The sequence below is a fragment of the Parasteatoda tepidariorum genome, chromosome 1 (genome assembly GCF_982258835.1).
Source record: "Parasteatoda tepidariorum strain Cologne lab strain chromosome 1, Ptep-v5.0, whole genome shotgun sequence".
NCBI lineage: Eukaryota > Metazoa > Arthropoda > Arachnida > Araneae > Theridiidae > Parasteatoda > Parasteatoda tepidariorum.
Window position 1 is genome coordinate 91907651 of NC_141755.1, and position 22474 is coordinate 91930124.

Here is a 22474-nt window from a genome sequence, read left to right on the forward strand (position 1 = left end):
GATGTATACACTTACTTTTCATTTAAGATTCATGTTAAAAATTATAAGTTTTACACAACTATTATAGCCACAAATCGTCTTGATAAGATTTAATTTATTAAAATATATTATTGCACAGGTCGAAAAATGAAGTTTTTGAGCGAACAATCCCATGAACTTAGCATTTTTGTAATGCTTTAATTTTGAATAAAATGCTTCGTTTTGCGCACATTTGGACTAATATTGATTGTGTTTGCAAAGTTTGTTTAGCTTTCTTAAATAATCCGCAATCTAAAATGCACATAATAATTTGTGTTAAATTTTAAATTTAATCTTACAACTTATAAAAATATAAATGGTGAGATTGTTGATAGGAAAATAAACATTCAAAAGAATAAACTTCTAATTAACATTTGTTCTCAAAAAGCATACGATTTTAAATGAAACGTGAACTACAGCTATCGTCATTTTTTAATCGTCAGCACATTTTTTTTTCAAGGAGTGACTCAAAGTTAGAAAAATCCATGCTTAGATGCTACCACTTAAAGTTGAGCTTATAGTCGTCCGTTAAAGATATGTTACAAGAGCAAAATTCTTTGATTTGTGTTCAATCCGTCAAACACGATTATGCATGCTTTTACTTGATACAAAGGCTTTGTTCTACTTCCATTAAATGTTATTTGTTTGCTGTTGATTTTTGATGACGTTTATGTACATAGTTGTAATTTATTATTTGGTAAAAAAGAACGAAAAACTGAATACCCTATGCCAGATCTTAAAAAATATTACCCCATTGTGACATTGTTCATTTGACTATTTAAACAAAGAACTCATATGATGATTGTAGCAACGATGATGCCACCAAAAATAGAATATTTCAAAAAAGTGATCACTTTTGAGGAACTCGGAAAAGCTTTGATCCTATTATGGTTTTGTTAATAGCAATAACACTTGTTTTTCTTTCGAAAAAGGTTTATATTCCAAACCTCTGATTTTAAGAAGTTATAAGCTAGTGGTTGTTTTATAAGCAGAATGAATTGGGTGAGTCCTACTTATATTGCTTTCTTGCATATAAGCTCTTATGTTAGAGAATAAATTAATATTTAAGGTTAATTGGAATAAGTTTGAGTTTTATTGATAATTAAAGAAAATTAATATGTTTTAAGTTAACTTTCAATTTTTTTTAAAGTCTGTTTAATTTTTTTTAAAGTCTATTTAATTTCTTTGTTTAAAGGTTCTTTAGTTTTCAAATACTTATGGTGTGTTTATTTTAGATTGTCGAGTCAATTTTATTTCATTTTGATCAAATTTTTTTTTTAAATTTTCTCTTCATTTTTATAATATTGCACTGAGACCAACAATATTTTTTTATGGTTTTTTATTTTCTTATTCAGATTGATTTATTCGTAAAATTATTGATGTTTTTCATAATTTTTTAATATTTTAGGCCTTTTTTCACTAAATATATAAATTTTTGAATATAGTTAAAAATTTAAAATGTTCGAATAATTACTTTAATTCAGAATTTTGATTTTTTAAAAGCAAATGTGTACTTCATCCTTCCAAATTTGTTTTAATGATTAAATTTATAATTCTAACTATACACAATTATTTATTTATATTATAATAAATAAATAAATTTTTAGCATTATCATTACTGATTTCTCAAAAGAAATTATCTCATTAGTATGTAGTTATTGAAATTCGCACCTTATAGACATAATTTTTAAATATTGATAACCTATCTGTCTCTGTCAACACAAATAACTGTTCGAAATTTGCATATTTTTACAAGCAGTTTATAGAAAGCATAATATGGTAGAGTTCTATAAACAGTAATTTCCTGTTAAAATTTATAAGTATTTTTTTATTTCTTATTTCTATTTAGAATCATAATGCTTATTGATATTCTAGCTGTTTTATTTGATGATTGATAATGTGAAATGTTAAGAAATTTAAGGGCTAAAAAACTTTAAAGCTTTTTTAATATTTAAATTGAAAATCATGAAAATCGATAATGAACATTTGTAATAAATCAAAACATGATATCGCGAATGAATATTTTAAAATGCATTTATAATTATTTAGTATTAACTTTAAATAAAACTTGTAAGTTTTAAATGTAAATGCTATAGTTAAGTTTTTTATAGCAAGTAGTTTGGTATAGCTTTATTGTATTCTGCTTATGATTTATTAATATTAAAATTTTATTGTGAAAAATTAGTACTTTATATTTAATAAATAAATTATATAAATTTGTTTTAATTCAAAGAAAATGAATGAAAACAGAATTACTGTTTATTATTTATAAAAAGCAGTCGAAAAATTAACAAAATAATAGTTTTCAAAGTAACATTTTCTTTGAACTATTCACTAAATATGATTATAAAACAAATATATTTGGTCAATTTTAGTTTTTTCCATCTCTTCAAGTTTTTTTCCCGGTTTTCTCCAATTTCTTCCAGTGTTCTGGAAATCTTCCGGACAAAATGTCAAATCTGATTACCACAAATAACAACTCACCAACTAAAACTTAGAAGTTAATGACAATGAACAATAAGAAATCATTCAAACCTTTACGTGATAAAATATTTTAATATTTAAAAACTGGATATTTTTGTTAAGCTAAAAGAAAATTTTAAAACTGAATACGTCATCTAAATCAAGGTTGAAATTGATGGTTGAATATTTGGTAATCGATCGAAATATTGTCCCCAAAATAACATTCTTACCAGATTGCAACAAAAATGTGACAGTCATGGAAACTCGGTTGTGACGTCACATGTGACATCTGCGACGTCGATGTGTGGGTCTAAAAACGTTACTATGTCTGTCTTTGGAGACGTCACAAAGGCGTCATCATGAGTCCAAAATCAGATATTTATACATCCAGTAAAGTCACCTTGTGACGAAGATGTGACATGTTCACGTCTCAGCAGGGTCACGGAATGACGAAACCGTGTCATATTTACGTCTCTTCAAGATCACCGAGTGACGAAGATGTGACATAATCATGTCTCAACTGGGTCACTATGTGACAAAGATAGGACTTATTCCCGTTTCAACAGAGTCACGATGTGACGAAAATATGATATTTACGTCTCAATCGGATCACTGTGTGACTAAGTTGAGACGTGAATGCGCCACATTCTTGTTACACGGTGAGGTTACTGCGACAATGATATGTTTCATTGTGGTCTCATGTTGATGTCTGGATGACGTCAAAATGTGACGTCCACTAAGGCGTACATAGTATTCTTCAAAACGCGACGCATCAACGTCACAGAGGTCATATGTTACCACACAAAGGAGTCACTGTGACTGTTACAATTTTTGCTACAATCTGATAACGGTGCTATCTGGGAGGTTGGTTCATATTTTCAGAAAACTAGTATCTTTAAAATAAGTTTAGAAAACAATTAATTTCACCGTTATCATAATTGAACCTTCTACAAATGTTATGATTTATCTTCAAGCATCGATCACAGAACACAAGAAATTATGCTAAAGCTACAAAAATATAGCTTATTGAAATATATTTTATAAAAAGTCAGTTTAATTAAAATTATGTTCGTAAATGCATAAAAATTAAATCACTTAATGTTACGGATAGAAAAAACCCCGCTTGTTCACCACTACATCTGCTTTATCAGCGAGATAGGTTAAGAAAGAAGAAAAAAAAAAAACGTTTAACCTCCAATAACCATGAATACAAAAGCCTCTAATAAACTCATTGATCTGTATAGCAAAGCACTTCAAACAGAATAAAATCCATGAGGGAGAAGAAGGTTGGGTTTCTTCATTCAGTCATTGGAGCAGATCTTGTGTCGATAAACATGTCCCAGCTTGCACAGCCCGTATTTTATAAGGATATATCGTGTGTGCTTATCTGTGATACATCTTAAACTGATCTGTCCTTTGCAAAAGACTCCATCCTGTAAAATCGCAATCTTCGATGCTTTTATTTGAAAGTTCTTTCATTCAGTCACGGTCACAGTTAGAAAATGAGGCTATATCTTAGAATCAATCAAATTCCCCTTTGACTCCTAAAAAAGTAACGTCAATGTTGCTAAAAAAATGCTTCCTTCATTAAGTTTGTATCTTTAAGCGATATGTATTGTATTTTGACAACGTATAAGTTCTGTATATAAAGCTATAAATAAATTATAAATGTGTGCTTTGAAAAATTTATAGCACTGTTCAAGTTTAGTTTTTCTTTGAATTTTTATAAATATTGTTTTTCAAATATATTACGCATATTATTAATTCAGATAGATTCTTTTTCTGAATTTATTCTGTGCATTTCGATGTAGCTTTTCCGGTGAAAATATTAGAAAACCCTGCCTTTAGTTTAATCAAGATCGAATATTCAAAATTTATGCAATGGAATCATTTTAAAAATATCCCATTCATAAAATTATTTAAATAATGTATTCTTATTTCTTTTTCATTAATTTATTACTAGATATAAGAATACTTTAAATATTTTATTTTCGAAAAGTAAATAATTGATAATTTAATATTGCAATATATTTAATTTGTAATTGATTTACAATACATTTAGACCATAGTCTTTCTATTGGTATTGTATTTAAATACATTTTCTCAATAATGATACAATATTTATAGCTATCATTTGTGCCTTAACTTGACTTTAATTAATGACATTTAGTAACAACATTATAACGTTACGGACATTTTTATTTTGTGAAGAGCGTATTTTCTTGGTGTTTCTATGTGGTTTGGGAAAGTATTTAAAAAAAACCCAACAAGAAATGAAACAAAATAGTATTTAAGTTGAATTAACGTCCCAATATAATACATATTAATACGCCATTTGATAAGCGTATTTTTCCGATTCTTAAGTTATAAATGTATATATGTTACCATTAAAGTGTATAATTCAGTTATTTCATAGAATAACTTCAAAGAATAATTTCATGAAATATAATTAGACAAGTCAGTTAAAGTATATAATCGATGAGCAATTATTTCATACTTTACTTAACTATTTTATGAAATAACTAATGATAGATTGTCAGCAAGTGATTGTCAGCTTGTCAGCATAACTAATGATAGAGATATCAGCAAGTGAAAAATAAACAATTTAAAAGCTATTTCACAAATCGGTGAATAGGTGATCATAAATAAGTGAAATCTCTCGAGAAATGCATTTTATCCCTATTGTGGACGATTAATTGATAAATAATAAGGAAATCCAATGTTAATAATCCTTGTTAATAATCCAAAATGTAAAACGCTAACAAAACGCACCGTCTAAATGCTACGTCTAAAAGCAACGGAATGATGTGTACACACACACGTCATTGCAAAGCAGCTATAAGCGGTTCAAAACTGACTAAAAGCAGCTAGAACCGATTCAAGGAACTTCCGTTTGCCATATTTCATACTTTAACGATCAAGTAATCGTTATTCTGTAGAATGTACTTTTAACTGATTTGTCTAGTTATTTCATGAAATAACTACACAAATTCATGTTATTTATTTTATGAGTTATTTTATGAAATAACGGATTTCACACTTTAACGGTAACACATACATAAAAAATTCCTTTTTTTCCTTTATAATTTAGAAAATTTAAAACATTGTAAAAGTTTAAGTAAAGACTTAAATCAATAGGAACAACAATATTTTTTTGCATGAACAGAACTTAAATTTAAAAACAAACGTCACTGGAAAGCAGACGATAATTTTTCAAATTTACGACGGATATTCAACAAGATCCTTAAACTCAAAACGACAACCACTAATATCCTTTTTGGGATCAACCAAGACACGAAATGTCCATCGCAAAACCAATTAGGTGAGATGGAGCAAAAGTAACCGCAAAATCTTCCATTTGCTTTCTCACCAGTCCGATCAGGCTTACATTTAATTGAAAAGAATCGTCTGTGGTTCTTTTTAGGCTTAATCTGGTCTCGTCTGCGAACAGTCTTAAGACAAACGACAAGAAAATCGTTTGGACGGAGTTCTCGGCTTAGGCTTAACGCGTCCATATTGTCCCATTTCAACCATCTTTAAGCTGATGTTGGGGGAAGGGGGTGCTTGCTCACTCTCGATGATGGGACGTGATAAATAAAAGAGCACCTCTGCTTGACAGAGATATCAGCTGAGATGACCCGTGAGAAGTAATTCGAAAGTGGGACATCTTCAACTGCTGACAATCGCCATTTTTGCCCAATAATAGAAATGATAGTTGGTAGAATTGCTAGATAGTTGAATAAATAAATTAAGTCAGATGAACGCTTTTATGTTTTCTCATAATTATGCATCATCTCTTCATTTATATAACTATTTATCATTTATTATAACTATTTATCATTTATTATACTATATTTGGTTCATTATATCAACTGTCATTTTTAAACGTTCAATGTACTTTATGTTTGTTGTATGACTTATGAATATTTTTTGAAAAAGAAAATGTTTTTTAGAATGTATTTGAAAAAATTATTTAAGAAAAATTTTTATTTTTAAATTTGTATTTATTTTAGTAGAAAAATATTCTTGTATGATATTTTCTCCATAGTTTTTATTGAAAAGTAGGAAAATGTATATTTCTCGGAAAATGAGCAATATATTTAGAAAATTTTAATTTCAGAATATTAAATGTCAATGAGTACAAAAAAATTAATTTAAATTCAATTTCTGATTCAAAAATATTTCTGCAGAATTACTTTAAAGTTTGTCTCTTGTATCATTTCCTCACAACAGTATATTAACATTAAACCTTCTCAGGATGGAATATTTTAATAGGAAATTTTATGATTTACAACTAGCAGCATAAACTCCCGGGAGGCAATTTTCCAATCTTGTGGCGTTTGGCCTTTAATTAAATTAAAATAAAAAACTAGATTCTTGATTTTTTTTCAGTTCAGGTAATTTTAAAAGAAATAAAAATTTACATTATAATTGCCACCAACTCGATTAAGAAAAAATCTCTCTCTAAAAAAAAGTACGAGTCGTTAAAGGTTGTTGGATTGTAAATTAGCACCCGGGAGAATAGAAATATAATTTTAGATCACTGGAATTTAAACGAGTAGAAGCATGTTTTCATTATGAAGCTTGACCTGTGATACATCAAATTAGGTAACTTTTTTTTTTAAGCATTTACGTAATTGTTTCCCTAATGTCTTCAGTTAATGTTAAAGAAAACAAAATATCACAAAGAAGTGAATCAGTATGAGTTGCTTTCGTATTAAATATAAATGTTTATGACTTATTAAGAAAATCAATTAAGCCTCACTTCTATTTCCTCACTAATAAATAAAATTAGGGAATGATGCTTAAGTGAGGGTTGAGTGAATAATTCCAGAAATCTAAACTTATTGTTCAAAAGATAGCCCTAAATTGCTTGAAATATGTATTTTTTTGTTTGCGTCTTTTAATATAATTGAAATTAAAATAATATTAGAAATTGCATTTTACTGTAAATTTCTTATTTCATGAACCTAAACTGACTGTTTTATCATGATGATACAAATATCTATCCATTATATGAGTTCTGGTTGCTATGCATGACTATCTGATAAAAAATTAAGTGAAAATAATTAAGAGAATTCCAAACGTTAAAAAAAAAGAAAAGAAAAGTATGAAAAGTGTATTTTTGGAGCACATACAGAACTTGTTCTGATCTTTATTTATTCAGGTTCGAACTACCATCTGACTCCAAAATAATAATACAAAAATTATAAAAAGATCTTTACTAATTTTCTAAATCAAGTCAACTCCAGAAATTATGAATCCAGAAAAATAGGTATTTTCATAACGTAGTTATACTACGATATTAAATAAATAATCCCTTGTAGCTGAAGTGGTAAGATACTGCCTGATTTTAATCTTCATTCGCTTCAAAAATATATTAATCGGAAATAACAGTCGACGTGCTTCAAGCGCTCAAAAATGAAATACCACATCTGGCAAGTCTTGAAAATAAGCTCCTATTTTTGAGCGCTCGAAACATGTAGACTGTTACGATTTATATATTTTTACCCGATTTATATATTTTTGAAGCGAATGAAGGTTTTAATCAGGTAAAATAATACAATATGTTTGAAACCTAAACTGTAAGAGTCTTAAATTTTAAAAACTATAATTCTTAATAATAAGAATTATAAATAAAAAGTTCGTATTATAAATTCATATAATAACAAATCAAGACAATAGAATAAATTTGCATAATAAATATTAAATTCGAATTTTATCATAGTTATATTTTATTTTATTTATAGGAATTTGTCAAAATTATAAAAAATGTAATATGAAATATCTCAGAATCATAGTTTTATATATTAGTCACGAATAATATGCTATGCTCATAACTGCTGCGAATTTACAACACTTATTCATGATTGTTAGATCACGTTTAGCCTATATTTAGCCACAGGCTTCTATACCAATTCTAAAAAGAAAATTAAAAGTGAATGTGATCTAATATTTTAATATTTAAAAAGTTATTCCCATGTCACATTATCTATGCTCATAAAAATTTGCGTAATATTTGCATAATTTGCTCATAAAAATTTGCATAAACTAAAAATTATTTATTAATTTTGATAATTTTTTTCTTGGTTGAAAGTGGCGAGTTCTAAAAAAGTTTAATTTACTTTTGAAATATTTAAGCTATTTGTTCGTATTAAAGCTCAGATAGTTATCCACGGTAAAATGTTATATATAGTTTAAAATTATAGCTTTGTCTTAAAGTGTAAGGCACTGCAGTGGCTGTTTTATTTTCCTTGGAAAAAAAAAATCCGAAAAACACTGTTTATTAGCAGAGGTGGCGAAATTTTTTTTTATATTTTTTTTTTTCACTTACACTAGAAATATGCAAACAACAACACTTGAGATTAATTATTTTTTAGCGGTATTTTTGTAAAAATATTTGATTACAACAACATCGGATTTTTTGCATGCTATATGGAAATAAATGTTACCAAACATGGCGGAACATCCACCACTCTCCCATCATCGAAAAGCTCCGAAAGTGAAATATGACGTCATAAGTTCCCTAGGGTGAGTGAATTAAATTCCAGGCGACCGCATCCATGATGGTAGCTGCCAATGATTGGATTGGGCCCATGATGACTTAGGTCAAGATATTGCCCCCTACTCTCCCATCCCCACCAATTCTCCTAATAAGAACAAATGGAACCGAATAAGCGTTGTCTTGAAATATCTAAAGATATTTTTGGTTCTTAAGTTTTCTGGTACATTTATCCGTCTTAAACGCTGGAAAATTTTAGTTTTGAAAGATTGATTTAGAAAAAAAGTTTTAAAAGATAGACGTGTAAATGTTAGGGTGCATAGTATAATGAGTATTGTTATAACTTCGCGAAAAAAAACAGATTTTTTCTGGCTTACATAATTTGGATTGTATAAGGACCTAAAAAATAGTGAGGTCAAAAATCTTTTTTTTTTCAACTTTAATTTGCAATAAACTAAACATTATTGAATTGTTATAAATATTTTAAACTACTAAGAAAGTCAGATAATTATTAAAGTATTTTAAACTATTTTTATAAATGTTATTTTTTTTAATACAATTGTTAAAAAATTATTGTAATTAATATAATTTTAAAAAAATTATATAATATTGTTGTATTTTTTTGTGATAAATTCTTAATACTATTGCATTGTTACTATTAAATTTAATGTTACTTTTTCTTTGGTATTTTATTTTGATTTGTTCGAGAGTTGAAAATTAAGTTCATTTTCACGATTTTTGTGCAGTTAACAATAAATAAGTTCTTCAATGCTTCTGAAGGCAGAATGTCTCCCGCTAATGTATAATGAGCAAAGTAAAAAACGGACCCAAAATAACTTTTGATATAATGATCGGATCTTCACATTCTAGGACTCAATCTTAATGGTTTAAAAGGGTGATGTGAATATGTTATATAATTAGTGCAGACAATAGTTTAAGTTGCGAAATTAGATGCAAAAACGTACTTTTTTTTAATAAACATACCCTTTTTTTCTGTTGAAGGATTCAGATTTCTGACCCCCAAAATATAGGGAGTAGGCACAATCTGGGAAATATGGTTCTCATAGTTTGATGAGGAGAACGATCTAAAGTTTGGATCCCTTAATGCTAATTTTACTTTTTTGCGGTATTTCACAATATGTCAAGAACTTTCTAAGAGAATTGAAAAAGTTCTTGCTCGTAATAAAACTCGTTTATCTAAAGATAATTCCATGCAAAAAATAAACTTCAGTAAAAATGCATTATTTTTTATTATTTTATTTAATAACAGTCGAAAATATTTCTAATTGTAAGGTATACGATTTTTTACATCATTTTAAATACTGCAATTTTAATTAGCAAAATACAAAATTTGAGAATAATCGGTCTTATAGTTTCTAAGAAATAGAATTTAAAAAATTCGTCTGTTTCAAAATTCAATTTCTCAGGAACTATTAAACCGATTTTTAGACCAATTTCGCTCAAATTTTGTATTTTACCATTTAAAATTGCAATATTTAAAATCATGTAAGAAATTTTATGCTATTAAATAAAATAATGACGAATATTTACTAAAAGTTATATTTTGGATGGAATTACCACGAAATAAATGAGTTTTATAATTGTGTGCAAGCATTTTTGATTTCGTTTAGAAGGTTCTTCAGATACGATGAAATACTCATGAAGTAAATTTAACATTAGGAGGTCCAAACTTTAGACTGCTCTTCTGACCAAACTACTAGGACCACATTTCTTAGATTGCGGCTATTCCCCATATTTTGGGATCAGAAATCCTAATCTATATAAAAAAAAAGCAGACACGTTTATTCAGAGAAAGTATGGTTAACTTAAAATATCGTCTGGACTAATTTTTGTAGCATATTTGAGGTTACCCCCTGGAATCATTAAGATTGAGGCGTAGAACGTGAAGATTCGACTATTAGACCGAAAGTTATTTAGGATGGTCCATTTTTTATTTTGCGCTCTGTACATTTCACGTAAAACGGGATTTGTGCATGTGAAAGCAGAGCACCTCGAAAAGTGTTTCCAAACATAGCTACACCTTACAAGTCATTATATTCAAAAGACGAACAGAAGAAAATGGCTAGTTTACATTGTATACAAAATATATTGTCATTACAAAATACCGTAAAAATGCTTATAAATTTTTTTATTTCTGAGATATTGAGAATTTATTTAAAATTTAATTTATTGTAGTTTATCGCTTAACAATGAATAGTAACAAATAATAACCTAGATTTTGCATTTCACCTGGAACAAAGTAACATTACTACTCATTGTTTTAATATTGCACCCTTAATAATGAACAAATAAAAATTAAAGCCTTATTGTCCCAAAGAAGTTATACTCAATAAAAATTTTCTCCTGACAACATTCAACTGTTTGCAATCCAAATACATTAATTTAAAAAAATTCCAATGAAATTATGTCAAACATTTCGACTACCAAGCAGTACGAATTAAAATATATCACCTACAAAGCGTTTTCAGTTTTTGATGTACGTCGCTGGGGCACTGTTTCATCTCGAGTAGCCAGATACGGAAAGCAAACCTCAAGTCGTCTTGTCACGTACGGAAAGCAAACTTCAGGTCGTCTTGTCACCTACGGAAAAGAAACTTCTGGTCGTCTTATCACGTATGGCGGCCATTTGTATAGACAAACCTTGGATTCATTGGGTTCAACAGTTTATCAAAGAGTAAAAGGATTCTGGGTATCCGACAATGACGAACCATGTTCCAGGACTGACGTTGAAGGGACTGCGGCTGGCTGTCGCTGTCTCCTCTGTCGAGCACAGCAATCTGGTCATCAATTAACGGTTGTGCGTGATATTCATGGAAGATGTGAAACAAATGCTGGACCATCTGGATCTTGGATTTTTGTACCAAATTTGGCAGAATCTGGTGTTGAAACGAGCCACCAAACTGGCAGCATGGATAATGTAAGCATTCTTTATTGTTACAAAAACTTTCAAAGCGATTGAGGCAGTATAAATTAAAAAAAAGGCTTATTTTGATTTTTACGAGCATTTTATAAGTTTTTTCTAAAAACTATGCCTTATGTTTAAAAATAAATAGGTAGAACTGGTTATTAGGGATTAAGCAATTAATTTGGGAATTTCATTTGGTTTGATTCTACAGTTCATGTTATCGTTTTATTTTTAACATGGCTGATAATATTTTGTCTGTTTTTTCTAGTTTATTAGAGTGAAAATTAAGTAAAATAAATTTGCTTCAAAACTATTTTGCTATTATGTTGAAAAAATTGCAACGCCGGGTGTGTTGGAAAATATTGCCGATATTAACATTTATTTTTCAAATACTATAAGAAATATAAGAAATATAAAGAATATATAAGAAAAGAGGTTATTTTGTGAGTTTAAATGATTCATTCATTTTGAAAGTTAGTTACCATGCGTACAATTAAAGATTTAAACAATACTATTAGTTATATATTAAAGTTACGTACTATATTAATTATAAATGCACTAAAAAAGTTTCTTACAATTTTTCCATAACTGGCAAAAATCATTTTATTTCATAACACAATTAAACCTTATTAATGCTTCTTTTTCAATTTAGTTGTCAATTTCGAAAACTGTTATAAGATGTCAGTGAAAAATGCATCGAACAATTATTATAGATTACAGATGAGGCAGTAATAATTTTAGAGATACTAAATGTTAAGATTTACATATCTTATAATTGGGAGAAAAAGTATCTTGAATGTTATAGATTCAAATAACCAAGTCACGAGATAAAAATTCTGAGGAACGCGATTTTGAATTACTGTGTTACTCCAAAAAACGACGCGTAAAAGGTAAATAATTTTACTCGTCGAAAGAAATAAAAATTAATTAATCTTTTCAAGTCAATCCGTATTGCAGAAATTAGGATAAGGCGGAACTTGATTGAATCGCTTCAAATATAGTATTTTTTTAAGGAGAACGGTGTTAAGTTTAAAGAGAAATCTTGACCATCTTATTATTAAATCCAAATTTAAAAAGTTATCAGAAAATGTTAGTTATAGCACGCAGATTTAGAAAAAAGTAATTTCAAAAAATTAAACCAAAAAATGAAGCTTAAATAGAATTTTAATTAATTATGTTTTTTTTTTAAATTTCAGACAGTTGTTTTGAATTCTGAAAGCAGTAACATATATCCTAAAACCATAGAAGGAGCAGGTATAAATGAACAGCTAGCAGTATGTAGCTTGAGTTGCCCTCAATCTGCAGCAAAATGTTCTTCCCCTTCAGCAGCAGAAAGCTTTTCTAGATCAGAAACAGAAAACTTTATTCCAGAGAACACTCTTCGATCAGCGCCAGAAAACTTTTCTAGATCAGGAAGAGAAATCTTTATTCCTGACGGCACTCTTCAGTCAGTCCTAAAAAGATCTTCTAGATCAGAAGCAGAGAAAAATCTTCCAAAGAGCACTCTTCGATCAGAACTAGAAAGCTCTTTTAGATCAGAAGCAGAAAGCTTTCTGCCAGAGGGAACTCTTAGATCAGTACCAGAAACCACAGCTCAGTTAGAAGTGAAAAGCAACATTCAATCCGCAGCTAAATCTCTCAAATCGAAAACGGAGAGCATTCAACAAGCGTCAGCAAAAAATACTCGTAAATCAGAATCAGTAAGAAATCAGGAATCTCAAACGAAAAGAATCAAATCAGAAACGGGAAGTAGTCAACAGACTTCAACCAAAAGAACTTTCCGACAAGAAGTAGGAAGTTGTCCGTTATGTTCAGCAAAAAGAACTCTTGGATCAGACGAAGGAAGCAGTCTGCAATCAGCATCGAAAAGACCTTTCATAACAGAAGGGGGAGGAAGTCAGCAATCGATCGCAAGGCAGATCACTCGATCAGCAGCGATAGAAACTCTTCAATTCGAAGCAAAAAGCCCATCGAAACGATCGCCTAAACCAACAAAAAGAGCGTCTAAATCTCCATTACTTAAGCCAAGACAAAAAAGAGCAAAATAATACCTTTTCCATGAGTTTTGAAAATAAATATTGTGTTGCCATGCATTGTTTTATGTATTTTTTTTTCAGTTAATGCATTTTAGCGCAGATTTTTCTTTGCCGATCAAAGGAGATTGAATGTCAAACTATAAATCAATTCTATTATAAATTAAACTTCAATCGAATTCCACTAACTATATTTTTTCACCCTTCCATTTGAGATTTCAGAAACGCTCATTGCTAAAATAAGTACCAAAACACTGAAGCAGCAGACACTGAAGCCTGGTTGGAAACTTCATTTGCTTCAAAAATAATAAAAAAATAATTCAAAAACTCATTACTAATTATAATTGTAGAAACAATGATTTCTCTAAATTGTAGCGTAGAAATTTTTATACCTCTCTTTTCAAATATTTTCTTAAATTTAAAAGTTTATATTTTATACTTAAAAGACAGTTTTTTAAACGTTAGTTAATTTTGTAGTATTTCGAAATTAAAAAAAATTATGTACATGCTACCTTATATAATAGCTGCTTTATATACAAGTTTACTGTTTGATTCGTGGCTTTCAAAATGTGGAGGTGGCCGCAATCTGGGAATTGTGGTCATAATAGTTTAATCAAGAGAATAAAATTTTAACGAAAATCACAAGTGTGAATTCTCGTTTCTCATGAACAATTTCATTTTTTTTTTCATTTAAAAATGCGGAGTTTAATGTTATCTGAAAACTTGTATACCTTCCACTTGAAAAGGTTTTTGATTATTGTTAAGGGAAATGCTAAAAACAAAAAAGCAATTATTAAAAATAATTTTTTTGTGTGGAGTTATCTTTGAAAACAAGTTTTATAAGCATGGTCGAATACTTTTTTAAATTTATTTTTATAGCCCCTAGATAAATGCCGAATTACTCAAAAAGTAAAATAAAAATTTTATTTTTATTTTATAACCATCGTTGAACGGCAGACCCAATTTAAGGATTACCGCTACTAATGTTCAACTCCGTAGCCTTGAAATTTTGAACCCAATCCAGAAGACAAGGGATCTCCTGGATCAAGTATTGGGAGAAATTTGCCTTCATGGAGGACTTTTTAATAGAATTAACCCGCCTTTGCGTTACATAGAGAGGAAAACCACGAAACCCTTCCACAATTAGCCTGACGGCAAGGGGACTTTCACCCATGATCTGTCTACCACTTGAGGATATTTTATGTCAGCACTTTGGTTGATGCGAGCCGGGTGCGGAACTCAAATCAACCAGTTATCGCTGGGATCAAACCCGGGTCACCTCATTGGGAGGCGAGCGCTCTATCAACACCTCCTAGAAAAGAGTAGGCCTCTGCACGGGTTACCATAAATATCCTTTAGTAGTCCAAACGTAATGACATATTTCGTATTTTCAACCACTGCGCAGCTTAGTACCCCGAACGTAATGACATCTTTCTTATTTTTCATCAACTGCGCAGTTAACTTCGTCACATCGGACTACTAAATTGATCCGTGCTGAGGCCTTCAGACTTCTAGGAGGTCTTGGCTCTATCCCCTGAGCCACCACGGCTCAAAATAAGCATTAAGTGCTCTAAACTTCTAAAAACTCTTCTTAATAAACTATGGAAGATAAATTTTACGAATTGCAGTTATATTCCCTTCTATGAAGGCCAAGATAAATTAAATTTAACAAAAAAGTTTGTAATTTAGAGGAAGTATGTTACTATGTCTGATTTCATAACTTAAAATGTCGTTAACATAAATTGATTCGAACACTTAATATCAAATCCTTAAACCATTAAGATAGCGTCTTAGTACGTGACAATCTGATTAGTAGATCAAAAGCTATTAAGATATTCCATAATTTTTTTTTTTTATTTAGCTTAAACTTCCTCCTTTTAGTTGATCATTTGCATATTCGTTTTAAAACTCGATAATACGAGAACAATTGAAAAAGAATACAAAATAAATGATGATCGCTTTATTTTAATTTTTCGAAGGAATAAGCAGTCACATATTTCGAAATTTAATGAGAAGACGACTCCAAATATAATGATCCAGTTCAAAATTAAGAGAAAGGAAGTTCTTTAGATATTATTGGTACCATTTTTTTTCCTGGTTTCGAATGAAGATTATTTATTTTAATGGGATGACTCCAATTATGTTTCAAATGCAGTGTTTAATTTACATTTGTTTTTAAAGTATGCATTTGCGAACTTGAATAATTTAAAGTAATAAATGTTAGGTAAAGAAAGCGTTTTTTTTAATGAGCTAATTATGCTCTTCCAGTGCTTTCTTTCATTTAAAAAAAAAGACTTTTTTAATCTCATATAATTTATTTTTAATCAGACTAAGAATATTTAAATAACTTTCGAAAATAAATCTCACCGGTAATTTTAATTTGCATCGTACACACAATCAAAAAAAAAAAAAAAAAATTAAATATTTAGAATTTTTAATGAATTTATTAAATGCATTTTATAGTTAAACAACAAAAAATAAATAAAATATAAATATAAGTACTTGATAATGTAAAAACTTAATTTGTTTCAAAATTTATAACGGTGGAAAAAGTTAAAATGTTTTGAGCACTCAAAAATAGAGAGTCATTCTCAAGACTCAACAGACATGAATAAGGGAAACAAAACACCGGTAGCAGAGAGAGGAAAAATAGAGCAAGTTGCATTTCCAAGTGCTATTGAGGATTGGGAGATTAAAAGAGCTATTATCAAGCTGTATTGGGGATAACAAAATTCCAGAGCCTTGAAATGAGCTGAGGTCTCTGCAATGGAAATAATTTTGGTGTTATCAATATTAAAATTATGTCGAAGGTTTCAAAAATATGCGACAATAGATGATTTGTATAGATAACAAGCATATCTATCGTGTTTCCGTATTCTAAATTTTGCAACGCGTCTGATTTACCAGCTGCAACTAAAGCTGCATTGGCAAGGTATTGATTAGAATATGAAAGGCGCCCCTTTTTTTTCTAATATTTACTGTGAATTTATTTTAAATATTTTTTGATTTGCCCGCAGCGACCAAAGCTGCATTGGCAAGGTATTGCTTAGAATATGAAAGACGCCCCCTTTTTTTCTAATATTTACTGTGAATTTATTAAAATTTGTTCCCCTCCGTTTGCTATAAAAAAGGGCGACTTTTTAATGCCTTCAATGATAATATAACTACAATATAAATTTAATAACATAATTATTAAATCTATAATTGTATCACAGTTTCAAAAATAAACTTGACTAATATTTCTGATTTTTATTGATTAGGTTACATTTTAGTTTCGTTTCCCAAACAAAATATAATTCAAATGCAAAAAAGGCTGTTTATTTTTGTACGTATATAATTATTAAAGTGCACATCCATTTGATTTTGAAATGTTCCATTCTAATAAAGATCTATTCTTATTGTAATACCTACATCATAAGATTTTTTCTGAATTCAAGTGACCTGTTGGCGACTATTATATTCCTTCAATTGCAACAGGACACTAATATTTTATAAGTTCATTAACCTAATTATTAAATTATACCTGTATATAAATTATACCTGTATACATATATATCTCAACAAATATTTTTAATTTTACTTCAGAAGTTTATTTTCGTTTCTAAACCATACTGTAATAGCATGTATACATCTCTTTTATTCTTGCACAAATATAATTTAAAGTGCACATTCAGTCGATTTTGAAATATTACATCCCGTTGAAACTCTAACCTTATTACAATACCTCCATCATAAGTTCTTAGCAACTTGATTTTTTTTAAAAAATTATAGTGGCCAATCGGCGACTATTTTATTCCTGCAGTTACAACGGGACGTCAGCTATAAGTTTAATAACCTAATTAAATATCTAAATCACAACTATAAATACTAACATCAACATATATTTTAAATTTTAACTTAGAAAGTTATCCTTCAATTTCGTTTCTACCCCATAATTCAAATAAATGTATGCATCCCTCTTATTCTTACAGAAACATAATTTAAAGAACACATTTATTCGATTATGAAATAATCCATACCTTTGTAACATAGCTCTTATTGTATTACCTTTATCATAAGTTCTTAGCAACTTGGATTTTTCCGAGTTTAAGTGACCAGTTGGCGACTATTTTATTTCTATAGTATCAACGGGACGTCAGCTTTAAGTTTAATAACCTAATTAAATATCTAAATCACACCTATAAATACTAATATCAACATATATTTTAAATTTTAACTTAGAAAGTTATCCTTCAATTTCATTTCTAAACTTCAATTCAATTAAATGTATGCATCTTTTTTATTCTTGCCCAAACATAATTTAAAGTACACATTCTTTCGATTATGAAATAATCTATACATTGAAACTTAGCTCTTATTGTATTACCTTCATCATAAGTTCTTAGGAACTTGAATTTTTCCGAGTTCAAGTGGCCAGTTGGCGACTATTTTAATCCTTCAATTTCAACATAGATGCTCATATCAACATATATTTTAATTTTTAATTTAGAAAGTTATCCTTCAATTTCGTTTCTAAACCATAATTCAAATAAATGTATGCATCTTTCTTATTTGTACACAAACATACTTTAAAGTACACATTCATTCGATTATGAAATAATTCATACCATTGAAACTTAGCTCTTATTGTATTACCTTTATCATAAGTCCTCAGCAACTAGAATTTTTCCTAGCTCAAGTGGCCGGTTGGCGACTATTTTATTCCTTCAATTTCATCATAAATACTTATATTAACATAAATTTTAATTTTTAATTTAGAAGGCTATCCTTCAATTTTGTTTCTAAACCATAATTCATTTAAATGTATGCATCTCTCTTATTCTTGCACAGACACAAGTTAAAGTACACATTAATTCGATCATGAAATAATCCATACCATTGAAACTTAGCTCTTATTGTATTACCTTCATCATAAGTTCTTAGAAACTTGGATTTTTCCGAGTTCAAGTGGCCGGTTGGCGACTATCTTATTCCATCCATTTTAACAGAAAACTAGCAAAGTTTATTAACCTAATTATTAAATTAAACCTGTATGACAGCTGTAAATACTCCTCTTAACATAAATTTTAAATTTTACTTTAGAAGGTTCGTTTCTAAACCATTAATGTAATCAAATGTATACATCTCCTTCATTCTTGCACAAACATAATTTAAAGTACACATTCATTTGATTTTGAAGCATTGCATCTCTCATTGAAACTCTTACTGCCTTCATCATAAGTTCTTAATTTGGATTTTTCAGAGTTCAAGAGGCCAGTTGGCGACTATTTTATTCCTTCAATTGCAACAGGACGCCAACTATAAATTTAATAACCCAATTATAACTCTTTCCTATCCTTTTTGAAATATTTTTAAGAGGGGGAGGAAAGGATTCCATGTGGAATAAGTTGTTGAACTCGAGTAGTTTATTCATAATATCGAATTCGCGAGAGAATAGATCGGTGTAAGATTCTAGACGCATCTATCAGCTCAACGGGTCTTCCTACCCCGCATCAATCTCTCTAGCCCCTCTAGACCCCCCCTCCCAGTCCAATATATTTGAAATGCGACGCCTGGGCAGCTGCAAATCGTTAGTGCTCAGGCTCGCCAACGTGTCATTAAGTGTGTCCTTAATGAGTGGAAAAGCGTAGAACTAATTGGCTTAATTAATCCGCTATCAGATGCAAGCTCAATTATTATTCGCAATCTCGATTTGTTAGAGACCCCCCTCCTCCAGTCGCCGACCCCAATATTCTCCTCGACACCCCTCTGAACTCTTTGCCTGCTTCGAAACTTCTAATTACAACGCTTCTCCGGTCAAAAGATTTCGCGGTGTAGAAACTGTATTTGCTTTCCTTTTCGTTTGTGTCGTATCTCCAACTCCTCTGGTGTTGGGGATGGTTTGCTTGTTAAGGGTCGTGGTTCGGTATGGAAGGATGGATGGGGAGGATGTGGAGATGAGAAAAGGATGCTGAAGATGAAGTTTATTATTGGGAGAGATCAGGGATCGAATGCTGAAGAAGAGGCGATAAAATTACATTCTCAAAAGGAAAAGAATGGGAGAAAGACTCGGTAATTTGGATTCACATTACGGTGATTATTATTTCCGAATTTACTGTCGATTTTATAATTGATTGGGTAGTTTCTAATAAATATTGCGAAAATATGTTTGTTCGATCCAAGATCTATTTGCATCAATTTTCAAGAATGTAAGTTATGTAGCGATAGTAATTTGTGAGTGCTGTGAACCAAAACGAAATAGGAAACATGGCTAGTTACATTAATCTATTTCTTTTGGTTTGAAAAAAATGTCCTAATTTGCACAGGTAAAATAGCACAACAAACTGTTGGCAGCACTATTATTACTATTTATTCTTAAAGATATAATGAAAAAATTAACTACCTGCGTCTGTTTAGCAACCTCTCCTTCTCGCTCCTATCAAAACGACGGATGGTGTTTTGCGCTGTATTTCTTGTACCCGTGATATTTCCGGACTGTTAAAAAGTAAGGTGCCTGTAAGATTAAAACAATACATTTCTTATGCCCGGAATTATGATTATTTCTTATTCTATACACAAGATGGCAGTATCAGACTATTTGTAGCATGTTTAGGGATAGTACATTTTAAACTAGATATAAGCATTCATCAAAAATGTATATTTGCGATTTACCCAAAAATTAAAAAAATGAATGCATAAATAGTACACACACTTAATTTTATGTTATTTTCTTGAATAAAAAATAGGCACTTTTAAGTTTCCTTCAAAATTATGCGACCATTAAGTGGTTAGCTTTAGTACTACGGAAGCCAGTTAAAAGTACGCGTACCCTCATGTTTATAATGTAACGAGTGTGGAAAGCTTTTACATGTTTTTATAAAGAGAATTTAATCTAATATCACTTCATTAAAATCTAGGTTAAACAAAAGATTTTACTAGTTACGGATTCAAACTTAAATATTAGCTATTCATCGATTTAAAACGTTTTAAAAAATTCCATTAAAAACATTGATCTGTTTTTAATGGAGCTTTTTATGAATTTAAATTTCGGCAAATTAAGAAGAATTGTGCACGTAAGTTTTTATTGAATTTAATTTTTTGAATCTAAAAACTGAATGCAGGAAACAATCTAAAAAGTTCATTCACAAAATAAGTTTTATTTGCAATTGAACTAGGAGAAACATTGTTGTTGTTTTTGTGATATTTCATACTTCCAAATGTTTTTAATTAAAATACTTAGAAGAAAGTAATTAACTCATTTTTTAAATATTTAAACTTATTATAAGGATATGCGACATTAAAAATAAAAACAAAATAAACTAATTATTTATGACATTTTGAAATGTTTTTAATTAAAACGCCACGAAAACCTTTTTAAATTTAGTACACCGTTCACCTGGAAACCGGGTTTTTAAGTCTACATGATAATGTATAGCTTCTATAAAACTCAACCATGTTTTTTTTATTAAAAAAAAAAGATTAGTAAATATGCTTATTTGTAGTTCAGTTAATATGTTGAATTTCGAACATAGTATGTGTGTCAGATTATGTGTCAGATCGCTAGAAAATACAGAATTTCTAATTAAATGTGAACCATTTTTGAAAAGCAAATTGATACTTTTTTAGATTTCTTTACGTATTTTAGTAGCTTTTAGAATAAAAAGTTGTTTGGTAGTTTTAGTAGCAAATTAGATCTCAAATTGTTTCCGATTTTTCTCAAAAGATGCAAGAATGTCTTATGAAACGGAGAGCATACTTCAGTTAAATTTCTTTCAAGGTCGAATTCTAGACTTATTTTTGGTTAATTTACATACTGATACTAATTATCCTTATTATTTTATGGTTAATTTGCCATTTTGGAAATTATGGAGGTTTTTTTTTTGCCCGTGTAAGACAAATACAAGTTAGATACATTGTGTTATTGATACATAAAAAATTGAATGATTTATGATTATTTGTAATATTTGTAACTGTTTTGTGGTTGTGATTAAGAGTTGCACTGGAAAGGGGAGGAAGGAACATTTAGAGTTCGATATCTTGGAAATTCGAAAGGAGGAGATTTGGTTTGTTTGTATACTTAAATGCAAACCCTTTTAATAAATCACTTTGAAAAAGAAACTTTTTGGAAATTTTAATGAAACTTTTCGCACTACAAAATTTTACCCATGCTTATTTAAACCCTTATGAAAGTTTTTAAAAAACTTTTAATTGGTAATTAATTTATGAAAAATCAAACAATTTTCATGGAAAGGAAAGAGCTTTCAATGTTTTCAAAGAAGAATATAAAGTTGGTCTTTAAGAAGTAGTCGACTCTAGAAACTTCCGGAAACTTTTACCTGAACAGAACTCAGCTTAATCCATAACTCTTTGCTTTTGTAGAGCATTCAGTGCTGTCATTCTACAAAGTCTTTATCATGAAATTTTCGTTATTAGTTTGAAAACATCCTCAAAACAAAACGCTTTCAAAACACCAAAATAAAAACTCTCAATTTTCCTTTCCTTTGGATAAAGCTTGAACTTTTCAACAGGTTTTAAGAGTGGATTTTTCCTCGT

At 29.4% G+C, this 22474-nt stretch overlaps 1 protein-coding gene and 1 long non-coding RNA gene across 2 annotated transcripts in view; one reads left to right on the top strand and one right to left on the bottom strand.

Annotated features, from left to right (window-relative positions):
- Positions 1-3890: 3890 nt before the first annotated feature.
- The window catches only part of LOC147816615 (uncharacterized), a 99615-nt gene continuing 81031 nt past the window's right edge, over positions 3891-22474 (bottom strand). Inside the window, exons 2-3 of the long non-coding RNA XR_015435790.1 lie at positions 20325-20435; positions 3891-4025 (exon numbers count right to left, since the gene is read on the bottom strand). This is a non-coding gene — a long non-coding RNA (uncharacterized LOC147816615). The remainder of the gene's footprint in view (positions 4026-20324; positions 20436-22474) is intronic.
- LOC139425343 (uncharacterized) lies at positions 11409-13957 on the top strand. The gene is made up of 2 exons (XM_071179461.2): positions 11409-11921; positions 13106-13957. The coding sequence occupies exons 1-2, from the start codon at positions 11409-11411 to the stop codon at positions 13955-13957; spliced, it is 1365 nt and encodes a 454-aa protein (XP_071035562.2).